The 15,069-nt window shown below is 41.2% G+C and overlaps 1 protein-coding gene across 2 annotated transcripts in view; it reads right to left on the bottom strand.

The window, feature by feature from the left end:
* Positions 1 to 1,523: 1,523 nt before the first annotated feature.
* LOC308348642 (stonin-1) overlaps positions 1,524 to 15,069 on the bottom strand; it is a 46,251-nt gene continuing 32,705 nt past the window's right edge. For both annotated transcript variants that reach the window (XM_080812847.1, XM_080812846.1), the window contains 3 exons: positions 12,979 to 14,955; positions 6,790 to 6,992; positions 1,524 to 4,605 (listed from right to left, as the gene is read on the bottom strand). In XM_080812847.1, the coding sequence (XP_080668973.1) occupies positions 4,531 to 4,605; positions 6,790 to 6,992; positions 12,979 to 14,908 (2,208 nt within the window). In that variant the 5' untranslated portion in view covers positions 14,909 to 14,955 and the 3' untranslated portion in view covers positions 1,524 to 4,530. The remainder of the gene's footprint in view (positions 4,606 to 6,789; positions 6,993 to 12,978; positions 14,956 to 15,069) is intronic.

Genomic DNA, 15,069 nt, shown 5'->3' with positions numbered 1-15,069 from the left:
AAAGGCAGAATACTACCTGTGGCTTTTATGTAAGGTACTCTTTGTAACTCAACTATTTGTTTTCTGATTAGCAATCCTGTCTTGCTTTAAAAATTAATAATATACAGCCAAATTTATATTTAGACGCCAGTTCTAAGCAGGAATGTATTAATACAGTTATAACCGGAAAAATCTTTTGTTTCATGTAAACTGGGAAAATACAGAGGGAATGAGGTTGAGCCCCATGAAATTCCCATCAAGAATGGTTAAATATTGGCCACTTGTAATGGTTTCATCAAATATACCCAGCCCCTGTGCTTTAAGCCTGGGTAAAAGAGAGTACTAAGAGGGTCTGAGAGAGACACAGCACAACCTAGTAGACTCAGGGTGTGTCTACACACACAACAGGCAAGGTAGTCTAGGTGGAGTTGAGACAAAGCGATGGAGAATTGACTGATGGGAATGTGAGGAATTTGGTTACAAATATAATCAGTTTACGCCATTTGATTCTTTAGTTGTTCCGGCAGAACTACAGCCAAACCCTGTTCATTCCAGTAGTGGCTAACACAGCGCTCAATGATCTGGCCACCATGAAGTTTATTTCCTGATGCAGTTTGGAGATTTAACTTCTCTAGCTAGATAAAAATTGAATTTCAACACAAGGCAGCTTTCTTACAAAAAGGCCAGGTAGAGAAGTTGTTAAGTTGGTTTTGGCTGATACATCTTCCCAACTTCTATGGCCTCCCCCACCAACCCGCCCCAACACATACCTTATCTGAAACATATTCTGTACAATCGCGTAAAAATCACTTTCTAAACTGAAAAAAATTGCATTAAATAAACATGATTTCTATAATACTAGTTGCCAACGTTTGAAAATTCCTTAGGATTCTCCTGTGGACAAAGTGCATACAGTTGTCAGGAAAAACTGGCAAAGACTTTTGACAGCAGGTACCCTGTTAGCTCATTTATTCAGGTTATCAGCACCTTTTGTTTTCTTTGAGTTATTTTCCAACTCTGTAAATTTTAGAGAATGGATATTAATGCACATGATCTTTGTCCATACAAATGCAAATAAATTGTGTGGGGGTAGGGCAAATTGACTATTGATTATTGCCCTATGGATAGATCCATTCTGCATCTATTTGTAAATTGATTTCAGAATCCTTACTGCTTCTAAGTGTCTCTGCTCTTTGAATCGTCCTCGAAACCAGCTATAACATCTTACCAGTTCCCTCATTAGCTAATGAGTTAACTAAAACCTTGGACACATGCTCATATTATTTCTTTACGAGGTAACGACTAGACCCTGTTTTAAAAATCATCCTTTAACATCACAGATTATAGTTTGATGGTGTTGTTTTTCCAGGATGTGCCAAGATGTCACATTCACTGAACTCCTTCATAATGAAGCAATATACATTTGCCTGACAGAGACTCAATTATTTAAGATCCTTGAAATGGAATTCATGCCTTAAAAAGAAAGAAAAAAAAAAAAGCCCCAGACCTTGCAAAAAAAGATGTAAGTCCACTGCACAGCAAGAAGCATTTGAAATACATCTTTAATTTTAAAAAATCAATATGCAATCTACAAAATACTTTGTTACATGATTATTAAGGCTCAATCTGTTCTCTATTTGTATTGCTATAACATAAAAATCATATTTTGAGTAAGACATAATAATGCTGAGTTATTATTAAGGAAGGCCTTCTAACTGAATTTGTAAGAAAAAGGGCTGTATCATAAGTACAGCTCCAGAATGAAGGAAACTAAAACCCTAAAACTGTCTAATGTATAAATCAGGTCAAAAATTCCAACCTTTATTTATGTGCTGGGAAGTAATTATTTTATACATTTTTAATGGATCAACTATTTTTCTTCCCATAGAAAAATGAAATGTACTTAAATTCAGACCTATACAATTGATCAGGTAACCATCAAGCCTTGAATTCATTTATGTGGTTAATATGATCCTTCAACTAGTAAGGCAACCAGATCAGAACAATGAGGGCAGAACAACTCATCTCAGACTGGTCAACTCCTTGGAACTCCACGAGTGTGTCCATCAAACAACTGATCCCCAAACAGTCCAACTCATAAAGAGTGGATCTAAAGTACTTAAATTAAAATGTTAAAAAGGAGTAGCTCCTCCTTCACTCACATCCTTCCTTCCTTCCCAATCTTAAAAGCAGGGGTTTTGTGGTTGTTTTGAAGATTATCATTTACTTTCTGACAAAGGCAATTTCACTTCTTAATTTGTAAGTCTAAATGAATTTTACCAGATTTTTCACTTAGAGCACCATGGTCACATTTGACCTTCTGCCATTTCTGAGGTCAGAAGAATTGTATTAAAAAGCCTCTCCTCCCTTCACAGAATGTTAATTTAATGCTAAGTAATGAATATTTAAGGATCCTAATAGATGTGCAAATTAACAATTATGCTGTAGCACCCCGCTGTTCATGCTATCAACCTTTGCATTGCAGCAGAAACTCAATTTGGGCTTCAGTCAGCCTTTTGTTACTAATATTTTCAACACGGAATCTTGAGATGCTCCTGAAGGCTGGATGGCTGCTGAGTAAATGACCCCAGCAGTGGGGTACCCATCAATACTGGGCAACCTGTGGAACATGAGGGGTGATTCACTGAACCCTTTGCTGAAATTATTTGGAGGTGTAAATATTCATTAAGTTCATCTGAATCAGACCCTGAGTTCTTTATGGGCAGGGTGCCATAGAACAGATTTAAAAGGAAAGGCAATAGTTAACCCAGCTGACGTCCTTAGGATCATAGAGCAGCACTGGGTCTAGCCTGCCTCCATATTTGTTCTGAGCATGACTGAAGTCACTCCAGACTGTGCCACACCAGCTGATGGGGAAAGACAGTGGATTTTTTTTTTTTTTAAATGACACACACATAGATTCAGGATCCTAACGCATCCACAGTGAGTCTCAAACATGTGACATGACGACCAATGCATCAAGTGAAGTTAAGAAGAACAAGCACATTTTAACAGCCAACCTTTGCATCTTTTGTCTTTAAGGTATAATAATGAAGAGCAATAAAATCCACTGATTGATACAGACCATCGTAAGTGTTTGTTTTAATCTGTTCCTGAACAGATAAAAATGAATGTAAATACAACATTAAATAAAACATGTGACATCGAGTCTGTGTGCCAACAAATAAATGCTGTTTGGAAGAACATTATTACATCATCAGCTTTGACTCGAAACAAATCTGGTAAATAGAGAAACATGCCTCCTAATCATATTTAAGATTTAATACAAATTGAAGGTGTAGTAATACCCCAAGGATTACTTTGTTTTTCCAGACTAAAAAATATGTAGACTATAGAATTCATAAATCTAAACCTTACCTTTCACTGTAAATACTGAAAGAAAATTATAAACAGAATTATAACTGCTAATGCCATTGGCTTTTTATTAGAAACCCGAAGCAAAAAAAAGAAAAAGAAACCCCAAGCATTTACCTGACTTTGAATAGAAATGTCGCCTCTTAAAAATCCAGGTAAAATAATCTAGTGTCTTTCATTTTCTTTACCTTTTAAAGAGAAATACTCTAAAGTAAGCAGAATTAGCATACATACCAGAATAGCAGAACCAGCATAAAATAATCATAATGTGATTTAGAATTCTACTCAAGAGAGGCTTGTGTTAATTACAAATAATACTTTTATCAAAAATACATTCTTAGAGTCTGTACTTTTGGGAGACAATATTCATGAACTTTAAAAATTCATCTCTAATATACATAAATATTTTAACTAGTGTCCAATACCATTCCATTCTGAAAGGAATCTCTCCAAGCAAAAGGCAATATGTCTTACTGACTTGTACTAAAATATGTATATCCCCAGAAATAGCTTCTTTGCAACACACACCAGAATACAAATATATTTTGAAAATGCTAACACCATGGTGGGGGGAGACAGGTACCAAATACAGTCGATGATTACTCACCAATGTAGTACAGGCACAGGAAGATAAATTACTCAAAATCACAGATACTTCCACATCACCACTTTAACCTGTGATTTTGGCATCACCCCACACCTAGCCACATTCCAGAGACAAGTAAGAGGAAAGATGGAGTATTTCCACTATGTCTCCTTTGACGGCCTCACCCTCTAGAGGGGCTAACAGAGCAAGAAGAGATGGGGACTGGAAGATGATAAATATGGCCCCCAGGTGACCCAGAGTGCAAAACACTTAGCCACTGAGTAATTAAAAATCCAAAACCCTTTCACCAAGCTGGCTGTCTGGTAACACATTAAAACTTAGAGTTTTAATGGGAAGCAAAAACATCATACAAATGATAGACACATTTTAGATGAAATCCCTAGAACACAAACATTATCAAAAGCATAAAATATTGTTCGGTTTCAGGTCTTCACTTCTCGAAACATAGCCACTGGACCTGTCCCAGGCCCACTATTCTGAAATCACTCCCAGTACACAGAAGCAGATCTGCGTATGGTTTCTGTGAATGACATATTTGAAAAGTAGGTCGTCATTTCCTCTTGCTACTCCTACTGAGTTACGCAGTCATCAGCTCTGTCTGGGTCTTCTCCATCGATTTTAATCCTCTTCTTTTCTATTTCAACCTGTATGCAAAAGCAAAACATGGCGGCAGTAACCAACACAATACTAACCCTGCTGGCTCCTACTTCGCACCTGACACGGGGACTGAAGCCACCTCCTCCTCTGGACACAGACGGCGCCCCCACTGTCTCACGCTAGCTCCTAGTGAGCCAGCCTGCTCTCTTCTTGGGCAACAAAGCCCCCCAAACCCTTCCCTCTAGGGTCAAGTCTTGAAGAGGACTGAAACTCTCCTCCCCTTCAAAGTCAGACAGAGAGCTTATAAAATAGACACAGAATACACATATTGATAAGACCTTTGGAATTCTGGCCAGACATGCAATCAATTATACCCCCAAGTATCACATCTGTAGCCTTTGGCCCACTTGAGATTTATAACCCACCCCAAATCCTCTCATTAATATGAACTAGTTTACAAGCTAGTAAACCAGCTGGACAGAACCATCTACCTGCCCCTCATCTTCTTCATCTCATCTCAAATGTTACCTCATCACAGAGGCCCTCCTGGACCACATGAAATAAGGATGCTCTCCATCATTCTCTTAGTCCCCTATTTTATTCTCTTCTTAGAATCTGTCCCTCTTGGAAACTCTTTATCTGTTTACAAATAACGTTTTGTTTCCCTGCTAGAAGGTGTGTGTTGTGAAGACAGGGACTTGTCTCTTGCTCATGTTTGTGTCTCTGGCACCCAGAGTGGTACCGGGCACTTTGAAATTGCTCAATAAATCCTTATGAAATGGACGATAACATTTTGAAACTGTCACCAAGTGGCAAGCATTAGTAAACGCTACTAAAGCCGCAGAGACTTTGTTCTGTAGTTTGGGGCTGTCCTCTAAAACGATAGGAAACTCGAACAGCCCGTGCATAGGAAAAGAGGGACAAATGAATTCTCCATTGTACTTGACCCATATTTCAGTCACACGTAATACTTCTGTACCTAGTGTGACCAGTCAGGGTCTCCAAGAAGCAGACTCTGAGATGGAGACTGGTGTGTAGAAAGCATACTGCAGAGTACTGTCAGGGTTGGCTCCTGGGGGGGAAGGAAGGGAACGGAAGGAAGCAGACAGAAGAAGTTGGGCTGCAATGCAATCACCATAAAGGCTTCAGCCAATCCCCCAGGGTGAGCTGGAGCTAGGAGGGGTGTGGAGTTACCCCAAGCTGAGGCAAGAGGGTCTTGATACACCTGTATCCACAGAAAGAGTGTGTGACCTGAGGCAAGGCAGTTTTCTTCAGCAGGGCAATTTCCAGCTGCTGGAAGAGTTAAGTCCTAGGTCCCAAAGGGGCTCCATACAAGGGCACTCACCCATCAATAATTTTATCAATAGTTTAAAAAAAAAAATCACCGGACCCAAACACATAGGCCTATAAACAGATGGTCCAAAATAAATAAAGAAAAAAAAAAAAAAACCCTGACTTATATTACTGTATTATAAAACCACCAGTTGGTGTTAATGATGTCATAATCACACCACTTCAGGATACTGTGGGAAACCTGTGGCAGAGGTTATCTCTGTATCTACTAACTTCAAAGATGAGAAGGAAAAGCAAGTTTAGAAATAGGTGCAAGTGTATGTCACTCTTTAACTCATCTGGCATAAAAATGCAGAAGAGCCAATGGTGAACATTTAAAATTGTTGTAATAGAGTAACTCAGCATTTCCCAAAGGGTGCACCACAGAGTACTATTCTGGAAGACACTGATGGGTATTCTACATATACATGCCCAAAGAGACAAGATTCTATAATCAATGAGTTGGGAGAAATTAAGTTAAGTCCAACAAGTTTCTTTATTGCAGAACTTTTCAGAGTCTTTATTTAGCATTAACTTAGTGCACAGCATTCCCCAACTTATTTTTTTCTTGAATCATTATATGTATTCCAAAGAACACACCTTGAGAAATGCTATTCTAACATAATTCTATTACACAGATGCTTTTGAAATGTGAATTTGCTTTTAATGCCCTATTTTTCATTGAGAGCAAAATTAAGTAGCACCATGTACTGAGGCTCCTGATTTCTAGAACTGAGAGAAATTTGGCTCACTGGTTACTATCAAGTTTCCATGACTGGGCTCTTTCCTAGGTCAAATAAACACACATACATAGTCATTGATAAGGGCAAAACAGACATCTCAAGCAATCAGGTCATAGCTCCAGAAGCCTCAATTTGAACCCAAGTACGAGGATGTACCTGAATGTTGTAGCAAGCTCGCTGATGAACATGCTTCTGTGGCTGGACATCACTCTCCACCCCCAGAGACCTGACCTCTGTCCTCGAGGCACAGGTGTCCAGCATTCCAAATTGAACAGTAGCAAATGGATACCAATCAGAGGGAATTTCTTGGTCTGATCCAAGTTCTAGTTTGTATGACAGGCAATGGGGATGATCAGGACCTTGAAGAAAAAAATCAAATGGCCAAAGTACGTCAATGGCCACTGAACATTTCTCTTAAACATAAGAAGCACTCGTCCCTCTCTTTAATATACAATTCCATTAGCACTATGGCAGTGTAAGTTCTGTTTAGATAACATACTATCAAAATTCACCAACTAGTGAATTTTCACACCAACTAGTGGAAATCTATCTGCATTTTTAAAATACCAGCTTTAAAAAAAGTACAAGTTCATTACTATATATACATTAACTCCTAAAGTGTTTTTAATTAAGAGTATGTTAAGTTTCTTTAATTAAATGACTAATACTTGTATTAAGCATCATTAATTGGCTATAATGTACACAGGATATGTTGGCAAAAAAAACCCTTTTCCCTTGAGTAAATTAAAAAGCTCTTACAATAAGTCTTACCTTATTAATTTCCTTACCACTCTGTTTCTTAATAGGTAATGCAAAGGTAAACTTCAGCCCAAACTGGGTCACGTTATTAAAAATTCTAATTTTTTTAAGTGGAACTAATTCAAGTTTTATTACATTTTAGAAACTACTCTAGGCCAAGAACTCTTTCTTCAGTAGAACAGATGATTTTTTACTGCTGTAATTCTTGCTCACCCCCCCCCGCAAAAGCTTTGCCTAGAACAAATGCACACTGAGAGATGGGCATATTGCTTCCACTGTTTTAATCTAATATTTGCTTCCACTTAATTCAATTTGCCATGCTTTGAGCATCTATACCCTGTGCTAGGCCGGGCTCGGTGCCAGACCCAGGAATATTGAATGTACCCAAAGATTTTAAGTAGGGTCTTGTAACCTGTGTGTGCACACGTGCATATGTTACAATGGAGTAAAAAATGTTTCCAATGCAATCACTGTAGTGAGTCTACAAAGTTCCTGATTCTCTTGTGTTGTCCACAGCATCTACATATCTAATACAGCTATCTTTATTTAAATAAATGTATGAGATGACAACTATTTGAAAGGCCAGATTAAATTACTTTACCACTGCCACACCTTGAGAAAGAATATTTCCATCAGAATACAGCTCGAGGCACAAAAAGCAAGAGTTTAAAGGATTTCACCTAATTCTTAAAAGATAAATTGCCTTTCACTCCTTACAACCTGTTCCTTGTAGAGAGACTAATAGAATTCTAAGGCTGTAAAAGGCCTTGAGAAGTCATCAATCAATTAACCAACAGATGCTCATTAGACATCTCCACCACTTACAGGGAGGGCAGGATGGCCATGGCCTCTGAGGTGCTTTAAGCTACCCAGATCACTGCAGGCAAGTGATAACTTTATTCACACACACACACACAGAGTGGGGGATTCCAAAATCTATTACCCTTTCTTAGTCTTCTGTCTGCAGCAAGGAGGCAGTAAATTTATTTAAACTAAACTCAGGCACTCTTACATCCTTTATGGCACAGTGGCTAAGAACATAGACACAGGACCCACATGGCCCAGAGACCAATCCCAACTCTGCTCTGTAATGGCTGTGTGATCCTAGGCAAGCTCCTTGATGTCTCTGAGCCTCTGTTTCCTCATCTGAAAATGGGAGTGATGATATTGGTGATGCTAACATGAACCTTAAAGGATCGTCGTGAGGCCCAAACAAACCAGCTGGCCCACAGAGAGCACTAGACCACGGTATGCTAGACTATATAGGACTACTGGGCAAAGTGCTATTTGATTATAAATCCACTATTATCATTTAATTACTACAATTTTGATAATGAACTGTGAAATCTACACTTTCAGAGCTGAAAATGGTATCAGAGACGCTCTAAGTTGATATTCCCATTTTAAAGGAAAGAATTCTTTTGGAACTTTTGCAACCTAATTTACTCAAGGTAAAGAGGTAGTAATATTCCAGAAACGTGAGAAACAAAACTTTTTCTATCTGCTTTTCTAAAAAATTGGTAAACACCTTCAAGTTTTCTGGCCTATTTTTCCTGGATTTTAGAAACTCGAAGTACTCTACAATGTCTAAACACGTACTCCCCTTTAGATTTTGACCTCCTTGCAAAGAGGTCTTGAGTCTGTCCTGAGCACAATGCTTGGCACATTTAAGGCTCAATGGATATTTGTCAATCATGTTATTTAATCTCAGTGGCTTCCAGCAGGGGGCACTCTTGGGCTTTGGTAATTGCCACTCTCACAACTTTCTTGGGACTGGGAAAGCAAGTCACAAATTCTTTGGTGGAGTTGACATCTGGTCCCTCTTGAACCAAAATATTTCACATCTCAAAGTGAACTGTTGAGAGTTGGAGGGAATGAATGGAAGGAGGATGACACAAGTGGGGAGAGAGTCACCAATGCACTGATGACAGCAATGGAAAAAAGCAAGCTTTATCTAAAAATTGTTAACATGGGTAGGTAGAGATAGATATATTTATTAATTGGCCCTACCCAACTCCCACTCCCCTTTCTACTTCTAGGCTGTGCCTGCACCTCCTGTGGCTAACCAGTGTTCTCATCTGTCCTCCTTCCTACTCCAGCCCTGGAGAAAGTTTCCTCTGTTTCTCTGTTGTCATTCACACTTTAGTGCTAATTTGCTATCTGAGCTACCTAACCAAGGCCAACCTTTGCTGTAAAATAAAAAACTTGCCCACGCTGTTAAAGGAATATTAAGCATTGGCATGCCGGTAAGAGAGACGTATAGGGGGCCAGCAGTCCTTCCCACTTCCTTCACAATCACATGGAAGTGAAAAAAAAAGTCAATCCTAATCTCAAAAATCCACAGGAGGCGGGTGCGTGGGTGGCTCAGTAAGCTAAGCAACCAACTCTGGAGCTCAGGTGTTGTTGTCAGGTCGTGAGTTAAAAAAAAAAAAAATCCACAGGAGGAAAGGCGTAACATTTTTTTAAAAATGATGTGCATAGTAGAGTATTTCATATATTCTCTTTCAGTTTCTATTTTAAAAAATTTTTTTCTAACTGTACTGGTTTTTCAGAAACTTGCATGAAAAGGGTAATTTTTTAAAAGATTTTATTCATTTATTTGTTTGTTTGTTTGTTTTAGAGGGTGGGGTGTAGAAGGAGAGGGGGAAAAAAGAGAATCTCCAGCAGATTCCGCACTGAGGGCGGAGCCCCACTCAGCGCTCAATATCAGGACCCTGAGATCATGCCCTGAGCCAAAAACCAAGAGTTGCACACTGAGCTGACTGACCCAACCTGGCGCCCCAAAAAAGGGTAATGTCTTCAAGACTTTAAAAAAAAAAAAAACAAAAAAAAACCTGTTCTTTACACACCCAATCAATTGAAGAACTGTATAGAAAAACAGAGATGCATTCAAAGAAAAGGCTCCGCCACGCATGTGGCACTGGCAACACCTGAGCAGCGTGGGAAACCGTTTGGGCGCCTCACCTGCTGAATCAGTCTACATTTTTAAAGGTGGTTCAAGTGCACTCCCAAGTTTCAGAAGCACTGTCTTAGGATAAAGATGTCCTCTCTGCCCTGACCTTACTCTTTCTACATTCTCCTCCAGGGGCAAACTGCTAGGCACCCTCTCCCTCTTTGCGTTACTCTCCCCACCCACAATGGGGAAACCACAGGACAGGCCACAGGAACCCAGGTGCCCTGGCCCAGCCCTTCCCTGGCCCCCAGACTCCACCTGACACAGCCCTCTGCCTTCTGCCTCGACCTTTTGGCCCATAGATCTGCTCCGAACAAAGCATCTTGGATCCCAACGGAATTATTCCATGCAGTATCATCCATTGACTGGAATGCTTGTAAAACATTGTTCTGTGCAGGCCTGGTCCTATGACTGTCTTCCAGAAGAATTCCTGAAGGCCAGCCTCTCTGGGAATATCCACTCTTGTAATTGTTCTTGGTGAGCTCGGCTGCTAGTAAATACAGGTGGGAGGCAGTAAGAGCTCTAGGAGACACAGGATACACAGAGCAGGGAGGAATGACCTGTGCCTTGGGGACCATAACAGGCTTCACAGCACAGCTCCCAGGCCAGCAGTTCTCAACCCAGGCTGCGTGGGAGAGCCTCTTACAAGGACCAATACACGGGCCTCACCCCACAGAGTCTGAATGGTCAGGATGAGCCCCAAACATTGGGATGTTTTTAAAGCTCTAAGGATTCTAAGGACTCCAACGTGCTGCCTAAGCAGGGAAACAGATTTCAAAACCAGTAGTGAGAGGATCCCAAGCTATCTCAGCTCATGACACTATGGCCCACCAAGTCAGCAAAGCCAGAGCCCCTGACCTCCTTGCATCCCTCCCGTCCCCTGTGCCCACAGATAATCTGTCCTCGTCTGGAGGGCGCCTCCTCTGAGTTTCCTCACCATCCTTCACTCCCTTCTTAGTGCTCCCACTGCCACTGGCCTTGCTTCTCCGTCAAGCTTCCCTGTGTCTGTCTCCGCAATGTACACCTAACTTCCGAAAACAAGGGATAATTCTGTCACAGTGGTGCCTGAAAACACTCCAGAAGCCTGGTGGACTCCATACCCCAAAGCATGGCTCACATGGTCCTTCATGAGCTTGTTTATTTCCCTTCCACTTCCTCACTCCCAACACTTAACTAGGATCCCCCGACCTACAGGCCTATTTCTGCCGTTTCTACCCCTGGTAGAATCCTACCGATTCTTCCACACCAAGCTGAACCATCCCCTCTTCCGCAAAGACTTACGAGTGCCCCCTGCGGTTTATCCCTCCTTTCTCTGGAATCCCTGCTCTGTGTGTTTGTTCCTGCCTATAACACAGCACACTACCACAGCACATTCATGTGCCCGCTGCCAGATCTGCCTCCCCTGCTGGGATGCTAGGTTCCTGGAGGGCGGGGAGCAGGTTGGCACCTGTGTCTCCCATGCACCAAGCCCAGAGCCTGTACCTACACGAAATTCAGTGCTGTTTGTGGACCAGCTGTGAACTATTTAGAAGGAGGAATGGAACCTTATTCATCGTTTGCCCCAGCACCTGATGTGGTACTTGGCTATAGTAAATGCTCAATAAATGTTTGACTGAATGAGTGACTGCATCAACTCAGATCCCCAAATCCGCCCCCCATAACGCAGTGTTCTACTAGAAATAACTGAACTAAAACAGGGAGCAGCCTTAATTTCAAAATTTCCTTTTTTGCTTTATTATAGACACCCATGACTAAGTTACTATCCTAAAATAAAAGTGGTGCCAGGACTGTCTTTTTAACGTTCTGGACTTCTAGGTCTCAGTCGGTTAAGCGTCAGCCTTCAGCTCAGGTGATGATCCCAGAGTCCTGGAATCGAGCCCCGCATCGGGCTCTCTGCTCAGTGGGGATCCTGCTTCTCCCTCTCCCTCTGCCTGCCACTCCCCTTACTTGTGCACTCTCTCTCTGTCAAATCAATAAATAAAATCCTCTAAAAATTTAATAAAAATAAAGTTCTGAACTTCTAGATTCGTTGTTTTCTTTGCAAACATTTTGCAAATGAACTGAATTTTTAATACTTGGGTTGTGTCTACTTAATTCTGAAACAGCTAGTCATGATGGCCAAATTAAACCAGCTAAAGAAATCAATTTGGGTAAAAACAAAAGGCAGTCTTATTTCAAAGAGCAGGGAGCAAAACCGAAGGAGAATGTGGTACTGGCTGAGAATACAAAAACGTTCAGGTATATTAATGCATGAGAGATCTTTAAAGGTTAATTAGGGAATCAAAGCTCTGTGAGCAATAGTTTTAACATTTGAGGTTGGTGGCTAATGTCAAAAAGTCCAGCAAGGAATCCTCCCTCAGTGCCACCATCCACAAGAAAATATGAGCTCAGAGTATTTTTTTATGGTATTAAAAAAATTTTTTCTTAAGTTAAACTCATCCGCTAGAAATAGGCACAGAGGACACACTAAATCCACTGCCCGACTAAATATTGCACCTCCCAGGAGGCAATGCAAGCGTGGCCCCAGGGGACTGAAGTTATCATTTCTCTCAGCCTGGTTTCAACCCAAGGAGGAGGTTGAAAACACTTCAGTTACTTCACGAGTAAGTCAACTCAGGGTGTTGAATATTTACTTGAATTTTTATCAGGAAGCCGGTCTATCTTCCATATGATGGCCCGGTAGGCGCTCTCATATTTTGCTGACCCCACAGTGACCTGTATAACAGGTTCAGATTCGGGTTCATGTAAATTCCCCAGACATGCCCGGCGATTCATTTTGGCCTTCAGGGACTTCTGCCTCTGGAGGTTCATGGTCCAGAGGGCCTTGATCCACTGTGACGGGACAGGAAAGTGTATCATGATATTGTCACAGGACCTCAAGGCACTGGCACAGGATGGTCTCTGAGCCAATGAGGCCATGTTGACAAAGGCCTGAAGCTCCACATAGGCCCCCTGGACAACCACCATGGACTTGAGGGAAAAGGGAAGATTTTCCCCATTATACAAAGTCTTAAAACGCATCAGCTCAAACCGGCAGGCATCCAGCGGTACAAACTTAATGATTCTTGATTGCTCGAATTCTTGTGCTTTCACACACTTATGAAAATGATGGTCAAGAATATCAATCCCCTTCTTTTCTGGGTCTTTTTCAAAATAGCGTTCATTTCGCTTTTGCAGCTCAAGGTCATTCAAGGTCAAAAAGCATTCTGTGTTCCCATTCACAAAGCAGAGGCAACAGATTTGAGTTATGACAGAGCTTTCAACCAATTTTCCTTCTTCTTTAGTGATTTTCCCCCAAAAGTTGTCCACAATTTCCAGGGAAATTTCTTGTTCCTCATAGTTCTTTTTTGGTTTTGAAACAGGTGGCAGCTTTGTTAGCTCCTCCTCCACGGTAGTCAGGAAGTCGAGGAAATCGTGGTACTCTGTGGACCCTAACTTCAGCATCTGGTCGATGTCTGGTTCATGAACTACTTCTGTCTTAGAGTGGTATTTTCTTTTTTCTGTGTAAGACACGTGTTCAATCTTCACAGTATGGATTTTTCCTGCTACACTAAAGTTCTCAACTTTGGGTTCAGAAAGCCGGCAATGTGGATCGAGCTGTAACTCCTTAAATGGTTTTTCTAACCCCTTCTCATAATACATTTGCAAAATTCCCCCAGGTAAGACTTTTAGAAAAATTGGTCCCCACTGACGGGAAGACATCATGTTCTTCTTCTCAGGAATTCTCAACATGAAAGACCATCCAGGTTTTGGCTGACTCCTGAAAAGTGTGTGGGGGACAAAGGAAGAGGTGGTGTCTTCAGCATATAGACACTGCATAGACAAATTTCCATATGAGTCTTGGTCCTCAGCTGATTGGAGATGTTCAAGTTTCTCACAGATGTAGTTAAATGAACCCTGATTTAAGCTTTTTTGATCAAGAGGCATCTCTTTGTCTCTTGATGGGTACATCTTTCTGCTTCCTGAAGAGTCAAAGGCAAACTGGGAAGCACTGCCTTCATCTTTCCAAAATGGACTTGAAAAAGCACAGTCCTCCCGAAAATACTGAAACTGGGGGGCATCATTTTGGAACCCTAGGGTTTCAGCCTGGGGAGGGCCGACTTCATCTGGAATACCCACTTTGGGAGCTGGATGTGTACATGAGTGGTCACTGGGTAAGGAAGCATGGGATAAACAGGTCGGTTTAGTAGACAATACAGAAGAGCCTGCTCCTGGTGCTGTAAATGGACTGTTTGAGGATGATTCTGGGATAGGATAAAGCATATGAGTCCCTCCTTTGGGGATGCCAGGAAAACCGGGGAAGTCCTTGGTAGGTGTAGAAAGAGGAGAATTACTTGGAGGTCCTGGACTAAAGTAAAAGTCTATGATGGGAGAGGAGAGAGGGGTACTGTTGGCAGAGGAAGGTCTGCTGGGAAATTCCTTAGCACCAGAAAGGTTCAGCTTAAGTCCATTGGGCCTACAGATGCTTTGATTCTCCAGAGGTAAATTCTTTGACTTTTGAGAAGACTGAAAGGCAGAATCATCATCAAATGTGACCCAGTTGCCTGGGTTTGCGGAACACATCTTTGGAAACAGACTGTGGTCTTGTCTATGAATCAGATATGCTGTGTCTGTTAAAGGAGAAAGAGACAAGAAGAATATTAAATGAGAATGGGGAGGAAATCCAACTTACTTTAGTTCCGAGAAATACTTAGATTTCATAGAAATTGGGAGCGGGGAGGTGC

The sequence above is a fragment of the Martes martes genome (assembly GCF_963455335.1).
Source record: "Martes martes genome assembly, chromosome: 9".
NCBI lineage: Eukaryota > Metazoa > Chordata > Mammalia > Carnivora > Mustelidae > Martes > Martes martes.
Note: the sequence above shows the minus strand (reverse complement) of the source record. Positions and strands in the feature narration are given on the sequence as shown.